We start from the raw sequence: 15,761 nt of genomic DNA, 5'->3' as shown, positions 1-15,761 counted from the left end.
GCTTTTATCAGTCTCAAATATATCTTTGCTTGCTGAAACATAACCCTTCCTGCTTTGCATTAATACAATTTTAGTGTAAAGCTACAGTCTGGCACTGTAGCAATATGGCTGATAAATAGACATTTATAGAAACATTTGGAGCAAAACATAGCTTTTATTAGGACAGTATGTTCTTATCTGGGAAGGTAGTATAATCAAGAAAGTATTTTTGTCAGTTCTGCCTTACTAATTGTATTCCTGTGGAACCCCAGTGGAAATGTTAGAAATGTCATCTCTTACAGTGAATATGAGCAAGCCAATCCCTAGCAGCTTCTCTGCTCTATGCAAGAGAAGAACCTCTTGCTTTCATGGCCCTTTAAAACTGGCTTCCATTCTTGCCTTTTTGGAAGTTCTCCACAGTTACATTCAAGTCCCAAAGTGATTGGTCTTGGATATTTTCTAACCACTAATTGTTTCAAGGTATTGAAATCGGTATTTCTGTTGGCTGGACCATCATATGAGTCTCACATATTATATTGCAGCTAGACTTCCCAACTTGATAAATCAGTAGATTGAATCTTTGAGAAAATAAGCATTAGCAAACACATTTGTAAAAGGATGGACCTTGACTTTTTTGAGGACTGTCCACTGGTTCCATGGTTGACCTGGTCAACTTAATAAAGGATATTTCTGAGTCACTACTATTGTACAGAATCCTCCTTGTAAATATAGCAGCATTTATCAAAAAGACAGAATTTTGAATTTGAGTGAGATAAAAGAAATACTGGGTGTCTACCAAGAAGAAATAAAGAGAAACTGTGATATAATAGTAAGCCATTAATGTACCAGGACTGTCACTGACCTACCCCACTGTTGTACATAATGCAGTCAACCTGGATGATGGCCTGATTGCAAAATATGCAACCTTACAGTTGCATGTGATCCATCAACTTCTGTTCTGTGTGTTCCAGGTTAGTGAGACCAAAAATTGGAGCTCTTTACTAAATAACTTTGACCAGTGAAAGAGACAATATAGGCTCCTTGAAGAATTTCTTTTGATAATCCTTTCTGAAGAACTGGCACACTGGCCTCTTTTCATAAAGGAGTAAGAGTTAAATCATTTATTTCTGTGAATGAATTATCGATTTGAAGCTGTTATGGCCAGACACAGACTACACTTGACTATCTTATGTGCCCTATCTGGTGTGTTGTAAGCTCCAGGACAGTTCTGATTGTGATCACCACCTGATGAAAATGTAACAATACTGACATAACTCATTTTGGAGATAATGATTATAGCTGCATGTATTATTGTCTCTGCTGGGCATTCCTGACACAGTTGATGCATATCTTATTCTGACAGAAGAGAGAAAATTGAAGCCAAGTATTTGCCATCAAATCAAGGCACAAAAAAATGTAAAATTTGAAACCCAAGATTTTCTTACTTAAAAACTCAATTGCAGATGGGCGCTTGATCATAATGCACATATATCTGTTACAAAGAATTGGGGTGGTCAGGATACAGCTTTGAGTAGTGATAAGAGTAGCTTCTATACTGCTTTTTCCTTTGGAGGTCAGCTTCTCCACTGTACTTTTGGGCGTGTTTTCCTTATAACTTTATTCAGTTTTTCTTTGTCTTAGTAAAAGAATCATGAAACATTAAATTAGATACAGCAGGGAGCTTAATGGCCCCCAAGGAATATGTTGGGGATTCACTATCACCAGGTGCTATATTGGGGGCCATGGCTATAGAGCATATATGCTTTATCAATATCCAGTGCACTGACTTTAGACAACTTGGAATATTTGCACATGATTAGAATGCAGTAGCCTCTGCAAGTGCATTCCTGTTCCTTGGGAAATACCGTCTCCTTCCCGAAATAAATATTTGTAATAGTATGTCACTTTCTTATCTGACATACTTTATCCCCCCTCCTCAAACCAGCCATTAATTTGCATACACATCACTGAAATATCATTTCTGAGAATCCAACATCTTATAGATTTTTTTTATGAGTGTGGCAGGCTTTAAATCTTCAGTGAAACATAATGAGGAGTCAAACGTGCCACTGGTTATGTCTGGCCAAGGTTTGAAAAGGATAATTTAAATAAAAGAATAAATTAATTGATAGCATCAGAATATAGAACAGAAGGCTTAATAAGATAATTGAGACCACAACTTTTTTTACATGTGCAATTTGTCAAAATAACCATGTTCAATCTGCTTCAGTATCAGTTTTCACATTAACTAAATGATGTGTTTGCTACTAGCTTAGTTCTCTTTTAGACTGGAACATTTATTACACTTAATTCTAGAAAAATGGCTTGTTAGTTTTCTTACTGAATTTACTTTTGATTGTGTTACTCTGCATTCAACTCCAAACTTATGTGTATTCACCAGCATTTATAATAGATGGTTGGCGAAAACACACCTTTCTAAATGAAGCACTAGAAATATAATTAAATAGCAATTTTCAGGTTTATCTATTTCAAAATTAAAAGTATGTATGTGTGTATATGTGTGTGTGCATATATGTGAAAGAATCAGTAGTGATTGGTACCTGCTTAATTTTTAAATACATGTTTAGCAACCTGATGATTTATATTTGAACAGTATAATGGGAATTATAGACAATTAAATCATTCACTCTGTTAAGAACTAATATCACCGGATTTCTTTTTCCAAATTCTATGAAACTAATCAAATGCTTAGCTTTTAAAAGTATTTTGGCTAACTAGTATTTATCTACATAAGGTAAAATAAAATGTACTACAGGTAGTCCTCGACTTACAACCATTCATTCAGCGACCATTTGAAGCTGTGACAGCGTTAAACAAAGGGACTTACAACTGGTCCCTGAAGTTACGACGGTGGCAGTTCCCCCGCGATCACGATAAGATTTTGGGTGCTCAGCAGCCCACCTGCACTTACAACCGTAGGGGCACTTCAACTCCCCCCATCTATCTCCCCCCACCATCTATGCCCTTTTGGCCTCCTGCATTCCGCGGCCCCTGCCACCTTAGTTGACCTTCACTGTCTTCTTGCTCCCACTGCTGACCAAGCATACCAGGCCTGGCCCTTCATGAGGAAGCTGCTGACCACATGAGGCTTTCCTCCCAAGGTAGCGCATGGCAGTTTCCTCGCGAAACCTGGGGAAGATGGCCTCACATGGCCAGCAGCTGTCTCATGAAGGGCCAGGGTGGGCACAGAGTACAAGGAGTACAGGGCAGGGAGTGCAGGGTGGCGAGGGTGGCTGGGACTGGGCTGGGACTGGGGCAGCTGGGGCTTCCCGGGGTGTGGTGGCTTTGTACCATGCTGCTGGGCTGGGCTGGGGCACTTCAGCTCCAAAGCTGCAGCATACCAAGAAGCCCGAGCTGCAGCATATTCTTTCCCCAGCCTTCCTAAGCTTGCACCATGCTGCAGCACCCACCTCCTACAACTCACGTGCAGTCTGTGCTGGCCCTCCTAAGCCTCCCCCACCCATCCCACAGCACCCCCATACTCCTTACCTGGGACTCCTGCCTCTTCCTGCTTAAAAATCCATGTGTCTTGGGATCACAACAGCAATCAGGGCTGCCTGGGTTTGCCATCGCCAAGTGATGCAGTCACATGATGTTGCACTTTATAACCACATTGCTTAGCAACAGAAATTCTGATCCCAGTTGTGGTCGTAAGTGGAGGACTACCTATGTATACCAGTGATTGAATACTCTTGACTGTTGATGCATAACAGAAAATATGTTAAAAAGCTATTTTTACTACTTCCTTCTAGTGACTAGTATTTAGCTGAAGTAGTTTATTGTGAGGGAAGAAATAGATACTGAAGGAAGTTGATTACAGGTAGTCCTCACTTAGTGACTGCCTTGTACAGTGACTGTTCACAGTTACGGCGGTGATGAACTTTATGACCAATCCTTGCATTTATGACATTTGCAGGTCTGTAAAGCAAAGGAAAGCTAAAGTAAGATCAAAAGCACAGTTGCAGTTTCACTTAGTGACCACTTTGCTTAACAACCAAGTTGTCGGTCCCAATTGTGGCTGCTAAACGAGGACTACCTGTAGTAACATTTATTTCTTAATATTCTCTAGAATGCCATAATTTTCTGTAAGATTTAAACTTAAGAAAGAGAGAGAATCAGGAACAGATTTTTATTTCTACAAGGATGTTAAGAACTCAAGACACTTGCACCTGTATTGGTCACTAATGGAATAGATTTGGTACCTGAGTAAATGTTGTAACAGTGCAAATGGAATTTATCACTAGATCCCATGTTTAAGAGCCAGTTTTGGAATTAGCTCTCTTCTCTTTCGCCCTCCTGTTGTTGAACACCAGTCCACTGCACAATGTTGTCTCTCAGGTGTTGCAATATCACTGTGGATTCCTTATAGAACTCCAGACTGAGAGTCTCCAAGACATCAATGGCCTTGTCAAAGGCAGATTTAGCTAGTTTTGTTGCCTGCTGTGGGTTATTGAGAACTTCATAATAAAGTATTGCAAAATTCAGAGCAACAGCCAAAGCTAAAGGATGAGTAGGTTCCATGTGCCACTGAGTAATCTCCTGAGCTTCTGTGTAGGCTTTCTCTGCAGATTTTACTAGTGTATCCTTAACAGCAGGAAGGGCCACTTCGGCTAAGTAACGATAGTTGTCCCCTTTCATCTTCAGATAAAAGGCTTGGCTTTCATAATCTGCCTCGTCACAATGCTTTAGTAGTACATGATCTAATAGGCTAAGAATCTCCCAGCACTGTGCTTCCAACTCCTCCTTTATAGAGTCACGATACACTTGGGCTTGTTCCTTCTGCTTTCCAACTCCCTGCTCCACTGAATGCTTCAGCTTTCGCCAAGAACAGCAACACTCCTGTATTAGAAACTTATAGGCCTCAGAAAGCAGAGTCTTTTCCTTGTGGGTTAAGGTTTTTTTTTCTTCCATCACAAGCTGCTTCATAGCACTGACCATGTCCTTGTATCTGCCACATTGTTCTGCTAGTTGTGCTGCCTGCACCAGCTGATTACGATTCAACATTGACAAGGAGCAATTAACAGTCACAGATTGGCCTAAATGGGCCAAAGCAAGTTCTAGCTGTGATATTGGCAACAAGTGATGTCATAGGAATAGAATACTCAGCAACATTCTGAAATAGCCAATCCATGTCTACATAAATTGCAGTAAAACCTGGTTGGGCAAGAGAGAGAGGTGACTCTAAGATTTGCTTTTGGGGTTTGGGATCCATCAGCAGCCATTATTCAAAACAGGGAAGAGGGGGAGTGATAATGTTCAAGATAACTGGTTGTGACCAGGTAACAAGTACATGTATTTGAAGCTGGACTATATGAACAAATTGGGGATCCTGCTTGTATGTCACCTGCCTTTCAACCTTTGTGTGCTGGTTTGTGAGGGAAGGTTCATGGAATTCATGGCCTCCATGACAACCTCACAAGGCCAAACTCATACTTATCCTATTCATTTCAAATCAGCTAGTTGTTATCTGAAGATGGAGGACCTGCATATTAGTCCTCTGCCATAGTCAGATCACTTCCTGATTCAGAAAAGGATCATCACACTCTGTGACCTCTGCAGGGCAGAAAGACCAATTAAGATGGTTCCCCCGGGGCCTTATGGATCTGAATGGCACATATAAATGTCTGCTAATTAAATGAATGAGTGCTCAAGAAATACTAACAGTAATTATTTATTTGGTAGATTTGTGCATAGCCTTTGAAATACATTATTTAAAAGTCCAGCTGCTTTAACAATTAAAAAAAAGGTGCTTCATGACTTCCAGGGAAGCAATGGCAGATTGAGGACAGCTCCACGTGAACAATGCTGACAGCTATGGCGGAAAGAGGAGCCAGTGAAAGGATCTGCTCCTCAGAACCCCTCTCCGGATCGAGGAGAAGATTAGGATCACCCACAAGTTTGCTCCTTACAGAGGCTCACCCGTGAAGAGACCGCAAAATAGCAATCTCTGCTAGGTTTGATTGCTTTGGGAGCCAGGGGAAAACCATCTTGCCTAAGCTATGGTTTAGTGCTTTCAAATAGACAATAGGTTCGCCCACTTCCCCTCTTAACTACTTTAGGAAATTCCTTATTATCAACCTTTTGAATGTTAAGAAAGCTTCCTTCCTTCTATCCTGGATGAAAGAAGTTTTATGTAAGTTTAAAGATTAAATAGATTAATGTTGGGGAAACAGCAAAAGGGGGACTAGAATGTTGATTTTGGAAAGTTAAGGGGCCAGATGGACTTGAAAGAGTATTTCCTGTGGGTTAATTAAAATTTTATAAAAGTATATATGAAGATTTTGAAATTAACTCTAAGAAATCCCCCCGTGGGAAAGTTTTGCTGACTGGAGAATAAGCATATGGTAAGAGTGGACTTTGAAGGTTGGCTAGAGAGAACCAGAGAGAACTAAAGATTACAATTAAAGGAGAAGAGACCTATTAATATAATGGAGCAATATTATTTGACTATAGAAGAAATTAAAGCTGTCTGGGAACAATGTACTCAGAAATTACTTTTAAGATTGTCTGCCACTATAGAAATGGATTTAACAGGTTACAGAAGAGGACAGATTTTACAGGATAAAATAGAGACTGAAGCTGATTTGAATGTGGATTTGAAAACAGATTCTAAAAAAACGCTAGACTACAAGAGTGATATGGAAAAAGATGATGTGGATTTGAAAACAGATTTAAAAATGATAGACTATAAGAGTGACATGGAAAAAGATGCCACAGTGGATTTACAGATGAAACTGGCTGATGTTTTAATAACTACAGGGGACATACAAATAATAAATCAATAGAGTGAACTGCATAGTTTTTTCATTTTGGACTTATAAAAGGGACCTGTTAAACTACTGAAGCTGTTCCTGAGAGGAGACAAAGAGAAAAAGATAAGAAATTAACTTGTGGGACACTATTTGTAGGGATTAAAGACCAAGCTTTTAAAAAGTAAATAGAAGGACTACGAAGTGAATGTATTTGATCATGGTTAAAATATATATATACAGTGGTACCTCTGGTCACGAACTTAATTCGTTCTGCGACTCTGGTCGCGACCCGAATTGGTCACGACCCGAATCAAATTTTCCCATAAGGTTCAATGTAAATACGGTTAATCCGTTCTGACCCCTACGAATTTGGTCGCCAACCGATTTTGGTCGCCAACCAAATCAAATTTTCCCATAAGGTTCAATGTAAATACGGTTAATCCGTTCTGAACCATATGTATTTTTTTTTAAACCACAAAAATATGAAACAAAGTACAGTACAGTACAGTACGAAGAGAGAGAACGCTAACCTTGCTTGAGGCAACTTCTGGCATGGAGGACAGGAAGGTGGGTGGGGAGGCGGTTATTGTTTGGAGGGAGAGTCCCCCTCCCTACAGGAAGCCACGACCATGTGTCAGAGCAGGGAAGATGGCCACGGGTCGTGTTCGTCACCCGATGCGGAGTTCACGAACGGAAGCAAAATTTTGTGAACGGTACTGTTTGTAAACCGAATTGTTCATGAACAGAAGCGTTCGTGACCTGAGGTACCACTGTAGTGTTTTTTGTAGCTGTTAATGGAATTTCTTTATGACCAGGACTGAATAACAATGCTTTAAAGATCTGTTTATAGTTGGGGAAAGATTTCTTTTGCTTTATTTCTTAAAGTGATAAGTTGGAGCACAACTTGGATTTATTTCATTCAGGTTAAAATATATATATTATTATTTCTGGTAGCTCTTAACTGACTTTTGCTGAATATAACAATGGTGAATTTTTATAATTTGTTTATTGATAAGTGATAAGTTATGGGAAGAAGAGATCTTTTTTATTACTGAAATACTAGAGAAGGTGTTAAGTTACAGAAGTTGTTTATACTTGTCTGCAGGGAGGTGGGAGTCACTTATATATTTCTTCTTTTTTCTTTTTTCTCTTTTTGCACTTTTTCTTTTCCTCACTTTTTATATTTCTCTTAGTTTGTACTACTCTTTTAACTTTGTATTTGTAAACTTTAATAAAATTATTACAAAAAAAAAGGTGCTTCACATTGATTATGTGCCATCAAGTAGTTTTTGACTCCTAGAGACCACATAGATTTTCTCCATGATGATCTATCTCTAATCTGCTCTTTCATGTCTTCCAACAGTGCACTCATCGCTACTGTAACGAGTTTGCCCACCTTGCTGCTGGTCATCCTCTTCTTTTCTTTCCTTTCACCTTTCCCCAGCATTAGAGCCTTTTCCAGAGAGCTGGGTATTCGTACAATGTGTCTGAAATAGGACTGGCCATTTGTAATTCGAGTGAGAACTCTGGGTTGAATTATTTGGTGATCCATCGGTTTGTTTTCTTGGCTGTCCACAGTATTCTCAGAAGACTTCAACACCAAAGTTCAAAGGTGTCAATATTCTTCCTATCCAGCTTCTTCAAAGTCCAATTTTTGCTTCCATAGAGTGTCACAGAGGCTTGCACAATTTGATCTCTGTGGTATAGACAAAACATTTGAATATCTTCATGGCTACTCTATCAAGGCCTTCATGGCTGCAATATCAAGTGCTAAGTCTGCAGCTTATTTCTTGACTGTTCCCTTAATGTTGATAGTTGATCCTAAAAGGCAAAGGCTACTATCTTCATTCTCAGTTGCAAGGCTCAGTTACAGTGGTGATGAGTGCACTGTTGGAAGACCTGAAAGACCAGGTTAGAGACATATAATTCAGGAGAAAATTTATGTGGTCGCTAAGAGTCAGCAACAACTTGATGACAAATAATCACATACCATCCTGACTGCACAGACATTCTAAGATGAACAGATTTGTAATCAGCTACTTTCAGTACTGTGGTAAATAGAATTATGGAGCTGAGGCTAGTTCAGTGATGGTGAACCTATGACACACACGTCAAAGGTGACACACCATGTTTTGGGTGACACGCCAGCATTCACCAACACCTGACAACTATTCTTCCTGTTTCAGTTACCAAAGAAACTCAATTTGTTTTACTCGTATTTCATTTTGGTAATTATTTGAAGTTTCTTTATATAATACATAGCACCACGCATGATTGGACTGTATTTTTTAAAAATAAATTGATGTAAACAATTGTTTCTTTTGTTCGGGGGGGTGTGACACACCAAGAGTCAAGTTAGGCATTTTCTGAATTTTTGACACGCCAACCCGAAAGGTTCACCATCACTGGGATAGTTCAAGGTTTCTAGTATCAATGTGCTTAAGATACAGTGAGGAAGTACAGGAGTGCAGGGTTGGAGGCTTAAAATGTTTGTCACTTAGAACATCCTTGTCCTCATACTACATTTATAATATATGTCCCCTAATTTCTTTTATATGAGATTTACTTAAGACTTCTGCTTGCCAGGCAAGTAAAGCACAAAAGGTCTGCATGCGAGTGGTTGGAGTCGGGCAGCATATACATTTAATAAAATTTTATTATCATCATTTAAAATATCAACAGTGTTGGGTGTCATATAAAATTATTACTGTTATATTGTTACATTTCTACTGCTTATTCCCTCAGGTATCAAATACTGTCTCTTTCACACCTTGATTAGGAGGGGGACAACATTTAGAGTTTTGCTAGGCATTAAAATGTCTTGGCCCACATTTCATGGTTGTCAGAAGCCGCTCTCAACCCAAGACAATAATAACTTGCAATAGTATTAGAATTTCTCTCTTTCAGCAACCCATCTACCCCCAACTATTAAATTTATCAGCCTGCAATGCGCCGGTAATATAAAACACAAGAAGCTTTGCATGGTTCCGATTTTGCGAGAGGGACGACACACCGCAAATGCACGAAGCTCCGATGCCTCCACCGCCCACGGGAGAAAAACATGGCGTCGGAAACAACCAGGAACTTCGTCTTCAGACAAAGGAGCGGTCGCCCGGATGCGCTTACACTCTGTACTCCGAGGGACGTCAGAAAGCGGGCTTGGGCGCTCCCCAATAGACGCCGTAACAGGGACGGAAAGCGAGCCCCCAGGCGGGGCTGCAAGCACAACACGCGGGCGGCGGGGAGGGCTTAAGAGAGGGGCGAAGCGGCCGCGGCGGAGGGGAGGGTCTCAGCTTGCCTCGCCTTCCCTCTTACGGCAGCCCCTTCGGGCGCCGCCTCTAGACTTCCAGCGCTGCCTCCCAGCGCCGACTGGAACTTCAGCCGCCGCGGAGCATGGAGCGCTTCTCGGGCCACCGCGCTCTGGTGACGGGCGCGGGCAAAGGTACCGTCCGCGGAGTCGCGCCGCTGGAGCAACACTGGGCGTTTCGGGGACGCGCCCCGCCGTATTCGTGCCTGTGGACAATGTTGTGCTCCCCTTTGCAGGGATCGGCAGGGCCGTAGCAGTACGGTTGAGCCACGCGGGGGCTCGGGTAGTGGCGGTGAGCCGGACCCCGACGGATCTCGAGAGCCTACAAAAAGAGGTAGAGGCAGCGTGACTCCTTCCCGCTCAGCCTGCGCCCATTTGTGGAGCTTCTCTGGCTTCTGCGCAGCCCCACCTGCCCTTTTCTCTAGACTAAGGGAGATCCTCTCTTCCCGGAGGGTCAGGCGGGAGGCAGAGAAAAGCCTTCAGAGACGTCCCCGTTTCACGTACTTGCTGGGATTGAGGAACAAACACAGAGCGGCCCCATCTTTACCAGTCTGTACTGAAAGACAGAAGAGCGAACTAACTTCCACCCTCTCTTCTGCCTCCAGACAAAATGACTTGACCTAATCTGGAAATGCCTGGGTTTCATAGCTTAAGATGTTGTGCCTGGACCACCATGGGCCTGCTAGAGGGTGTCATTCAAAAGCTACTGCTAATCAGATAGCCACACGCACACTGTGTCCACAGAACGGCACTGATTTAAAATAAGCCATTTACTGAATTTCTCATCATTTTCTCTATACAGTATGCAAGGTTTAGAAGTCTTGCTGGGGGCGGGGGGAACAGTGGCAACAGGCAACAAGCTTCTCTTTCTCACAGAATTGCCATGAAAGGGGAAGTTGTACTTTGCAGCAACTGAACTCCTATGCCATTTGTGGGACATTCTTCACACATGGTTGCATGAAACATGTTTTGAGGGTATCTTTTTATATTATGGGTAATTATCGCAGAATACAGAAGATTCTTACTAGAGTTGCAGATCTCCAAAACACTCCTTGAGTACCAAAACCATAACCGGAACTTTGTGTGAAAATATCCATGCAGTTCAAGCTTAATGAAGGAACTACATGTCCTGCACCCTTTCTTTGAAATCACGTACACTGTCCTGATAAAGTTTCTTTCATATACTTTGGAAGAAAAGTAACCTGAAAACTAACAATCCCAGCTCCCTTGCCTTACAAGCAGCTTCATCCCTGTCTGTCTTGATGTTGCTTCTCTCCTCAGTGCCCAGGTATCCAGACTCTGTGTGTTGACCTTGGAGACTGGGAGGCTACAGAGGCTGCATTAAGCACAGTGGAAGATATTGATCTGTTAGTGAATAATGCTGCTGTAGCAGTTCTGCAGCCATTCCTAGAGGTGACTAAGGAGGCCTTTGACAGGTAATCCATGACCCAGGCCAAAGAGATGTAAAGGAATATTTAAAGAAAATAGGTCCCACAGTTAGTACTAGGTAACTAAAGGGAGATGTGGAAATTTGGTTTTAGGAGCCACTGTTGTAGGTTCTAATTTTCAACCCTAGCAGCCTTTTCCATTCCACTTTGAAGGGTAAATACAATAACGTGTGCTCCTAGATTGAAAACTGAGCTTCAGTTGTTAGTTTGCTTTAGTTTGCAAAACAGCTGTTTTCTTTGTCCTTGATGAAAAAAGTGCAGCCTTGTTTGTTTCAGCAACCTGGTAATTCCTTTGTTTCCTAAGTTTGAGGAGGGGAGAAGGCTTGGAGTTTAGTACGCAAGCCCTGCATTTTGGGGCTTTTAGCAATTACCCACTTTAATGCTGTTGGCTTTCTTTGATGTATTTAATCTGACTTTCCTTTTATATAGATCTTTCAATGTCAATCTTCGGGCTGTGTTGCATGTCTCCCAGGTGAGAAATCTGCATTATGTTGGAAGGACCATGCTCACTTCAAAGAAATGTGGAAGCAAGTTAGCCAAAAACTTCCATTAACAAATGGAAGATTATTGTGGTTTTAAGGAAGGTGGATTTGTGGTTCCATCCTATGTGCATTTACTCAGAGGTAAATCTCCACTTCACTGTGGTTTGGTAACTGTCTTTAGATTTAATGCTGATGCCCTGGATATCATTAAATCTCGTGGTAAATGTCTGATAAATTCTCTGTTGTCATAGATTTTTGCCCAGAAACTGATTGCCAGAGGAGCACCAGGAGTTATTGTGAATGTCTCAAGCCAGTCTTCCCAACGGGCTATATTAGATCACACTGTTTATTGTGAGTATCACTGCAGGATTTCCTTTCCTGTTTCCACAGGTCAAAACTCCCAGCAGTATGCAATCAATTATTTTCAAATAATATTCAGAATAAACATTGCCTCAGGTTGTACCTATTCAAGACGGTTAGTGGCTGGAAAGTGAAGCAAAAGCAAAGAGAAGAGGAAGATTTTAATACATTTAAATTTTCTGTTTGTTTGAAGGTGCAACCAAGAGTGCCTTGGATATGCTGACAAAGTCAATGGCTCTAGAATTAGGTCCCCATAAGGTAAGACCTCTGCTTGGAGAATGAGTATAAGATGAATATCTAAAGGAGAAATAATATAGGGCAAGCAAAGCAGAGCAAACAAAAATATAACATTTTTGTCATTATATGTCTCTATATAGCTTAATATAGACCAAACATATAGAAAAAAATGGAGCCTTCCTTTGAAAGAAGCAAGTTGAGGAGGACAGAATGATGTATTTCCCTAAGAGCCAGTTGATTAAAACGTTAGCTGTTTTCATAATGAAAACACCATTCCTTAAGAGTAAGCTCATAAATCAGGGATGAATAATGTGTGATCCTTCAAATGTTGCTGAATTCCAAGTCCCATATGGCCTTGGCCAGCATGGCCACTGATGAGGGATGATGAAAGTTCTAGATTACCAATAGCGATGAGAGTTCTAGACTGTCAACAGTTCTAGACCATTCACATTGGCCACCCCTTCCTTAAAGCTAGAGTCTGTGTCTGCTGGGTGCTTAGTCTAACCATGCACTCACTCCCTATTGCCTTTTCTTTGCTTTTCAAGATTCGGGTAAATTGTGTGAACCCCACAGTTGTCATGACAGACATGGGACGTCTCAACTGGAGGGATCCCCAGAAAGCTGGATCTATGCTTAGCCGCATCCCCCTGGGAAAATTTGCAGGTAATTTGGAACACAGACTCCCTGAGTCAGAGGACAAGAGAGGGTCTCTGGAGACCTAGAAACATTCCAGAGGAGAAGTGCTTAGCAATAACTGAGAAACATGCAGCAGTGCTGTGGCTGCTTTAAAAGAGCCTATTCATCTGGAATGTACAAGCTTCAGATCAAAGCTTGTAGTCTCCCAGCTGTCCTACTTCTCTGAGAGTGAGGCTGAAACAGATTACATTTCTGATGTGGAGAAGAACTCTCCCTGTTCCTTACATGCCAAGCCCTAGCCATTTTAGATAACGGTAATGAAGTGTTCCCCTTAGGAAAGTGTGGTTTTCTCTTTTCGTGCCATTAATCTCTGGGACCATATCACCTCAATTCTCTCTCTTATCAGAATCACACCAAATACAGTGGGGCAAAAAAGTATTTAGTCAGCCATCAATTGTGCACGTTCTCCCACTTAAAAAGATGAGAGAAGCCTGTAATTTTCATCATAGGTATACCTCAACTATGAAAGACAAAATGGGGGAAAAAATCCAGAAAATCACATTGTCTGATTTTTAAAGAATTTATTTGCAAATCATGGTGGAAAATAAGTATTTGGTCACCTACAAACAAGCAAGATGTCTGGCTTTCACAGAGCTGTAACTACTTCTTTAAGAAGCTCCTCTGTCCTCCACTCATTACCTGTAGTAATGGCACCTGTTTGACCTTGTTATCAGTATAAAAGACACCTGTCCACAACCTCAAACAGTCACACTCCAAATTCCACTATGGCCAAGACCAAAGAGCTGTCAAAGGACACCAGAAACAAAATTGTAGACCTGTTACCAGGCTGGGAAGACTGAATCTGCAATAGGCAAGCAGCTTGGTGTGAAGAAATCAACTGTGGGAGCAATAATTAGAAAATGGAAGACATACAAGCCCACTGATAATCCCCCTTGATCTGGGGCTCCATGCAAGATCTCACCCTGTGGGGTCAAAATGATCACAAGAATGGTGAGCAAAAATCCCAGAACCACACGGGGGGACCTAGTGAATGACCTGCAGAGAGCTGGGACCAAAGTAACAAAGGCTACCATCAGTAACACACTATGCCGCCAGGGACTCAAATCCTGCAGTGCCAGACGTGTCCCCCTGCTTAAGCCAGTACATGTCTGGGCCCGTCTGAAGTTTGCTAGAGAGCATTTGGATGATCCAGAAGAGGATTGGGAGAATGTCATATGGTCAGATGAAACCGAAGTAGAATGTTTTGGTCTAAACTCAACTTCTTGTGTTTGGAGGAGAGAGAATGCTGAGTTGCATCCAAAGAACACCATACCTACTGTGAAGCATGGGGGTGGAAACATCATGCTTTGGGGCTGTTTTTCAGCAAAGGGACCAGGACGACTGATCCGTGTAAAGGAAAGAATGAATGGGGCCGTGTATCATGAGATTTTGAGTGAACACCTCCTTCCATCAGCAAGGGCATTGAAGATGAAACGTGGCTGGGTCTTTCAGCATGACAATGATCCCAAACACACCACCCGGGCAACGAAGGACTGGCTTCGTAAGAAGCATTTCAAAGTCCTGGAGTGGCCTAGCCAGTCTCCAGATCTCAACCCCATGGAAAGGAACCCCTTTGGAGGGAGTTGAAAGTCCATGTTGCCCAGCAACAGCCCCAAAACATCACTGCTCTAGAGGAGATCTGCATGGAGGAATGGGCCAAAATACCAGCAACGGTGTGTGAAAACCTTGTGAAGACTTACAGAAAACGTTTGACCTCTATCATTGCCAACAAAGGATATATAACAAAGTATTGAGATGAACTTTTGATATTGACCAAATACTTATTTTCCACCATGATTTGCAAATAAATTCTTTAAAAATCAGACAATGTGATTTTCTGGATTTTTTTCCCATTTTGTCTCTCATAGTTGAGGTATACCTATGATGAAAATTACAGGCTTCTCTCATCTTTTTAAGTGGGAGAACTTGCACAATTGGTGGCTGACTAAATACTTTTTTGCCCCACTGTACAGGCATATTAACAACAACAAAAATCTTACATCTAGTTCTGTGAAAATGTATGAATTAATTGCTAGAGAAAGTAGTCTGGGATGGGGTATTGCTGGCTGGATAAGGTAAGACTAGGGAGTACCATTTGGTTAGGAAGGAATTTCCCATTCCCAAGTCTCTGAAAGACCTGAAGGATTCTACTGCTTTTACTGCCTTCAGAATTGCTTTCAGCCATCCTTCATGCATCTATCCTTACAGAAGTGGATGATGTGGTAAATGGCATTCTGTTCTTGTTGAGCGACCAAAGCAACATGACCACTGGTGCCATGCTGCCCATTGATGGAGGATTCCTCTCCTGCTAGAATACCATCCTGGGTAAATTCCTTGGGGATGAATATCTACTCTGTGTGATTTATCCTGTTCAGTCATTCTGAAAATACTGAAGAATCATGAAATGGAACAATTTGATTGATTAATTGATAAATAAAAATAAAAAATAGTAAAAAAGAATTTAACTTGTTACTGCAAT

General features: G+C 41.4%; 1 protein-coding gene and 1 pseudogene across 2 annotated transcripts; one reads left to right on the top strand and one right to left on the bottom strand.

Moving 5' to 3' along the window:
- Nucleotides 1-4,272: 4,272 nt before the first annotated feature.
- Nucleotides 4,273-5,947, bottom strand: LOC103065741 (14-3-3 protein gamma pseudogene; annotated as a pseudogene).
- A 3,940-nt stretch (nt 5,948-9,887) lies between these two features.
- Nucleotides 9,888-15,736, top strand: DCXR (dicarbonyl and L-xylulose reductase). Of its 2 annotated transcripts, none has more exons than XM_007434191.4 (8): nt 9,888-10,194; nt 10,296-10,393; nt 11,341-11,495; nt 11,937-11,979; nt 12,241-12,340; nt 12,543-12,607; nt 13,132-13,249; nt 15,452-15,736. In XM_007434191.4, the coding sequence occupies exons 1-8, from the start codon at nt 10,146-10,148 to the stop codon at nt 15,592-15,594; spliced, it is 771 nt and encodes a 256-aa protein (XP_007434253.1). In that variant the 5' UTR covers nt 9,888-10,145; the 3' UTR covers nt 15,595-15,736. The 2 variants fall into 2 exon arrangements, with proteins under 2 accessions (XP_007434253.1, XP_007434254.1); XM_007434192.4 differs by having other exon boundaries at nt 9,926-10,194; nt 15,491-15,736.
- The last annotated feature ends 25 nt before the right edge of the window (nt 15,737-15,761 follow it).

The sequence above is a fragment of the Python bivittatus genome, unplaced genomic scaffold, assembly GCF_059951505.1.
Source record: "Python bivittatus isolate LINGU-HERP-01145 unplaced genomic scaffold, Pbiv_v1 ctg000220_np1212, whole genome shotgun sequence".
Taxonomy (NCBI): domain Eukaryota; kingdom Metazoa; phylum Chordata; class Lepidosauria; order Squamata; family Pythonidae; genus Python; species Python bivittatus.
Note: the sequence above shows the minus strand (reverse complement) of the source record. Positions and strands in the feature narration are given on the sequence as shown.

Bases quoted from the DNA above. Each gene is read 5' to 3' on its own strand.
- DCXR (XM_007434191.4), top strand. From the start codon at position 10,146: ATGGAGCGCTTCTCGGGCCACCGCGCTCTGGTGACGGGCGCGGGCAAA. The intron at 10,195-10,295 runs GTACCGTCCGCG...TCCCCTTTGCAG, and splicing joins GGTGACGGGCGCGGGCAAAG to GGATCGGCAGGGCCGTAGCA. The intron at 11,496-11,936 runs GTAATCCATGAC...CCTTTTATATAG, and splicing joins ACTAAGGAGGCCTTTGACAG to ATCTTTCAATGTCAATCTTC.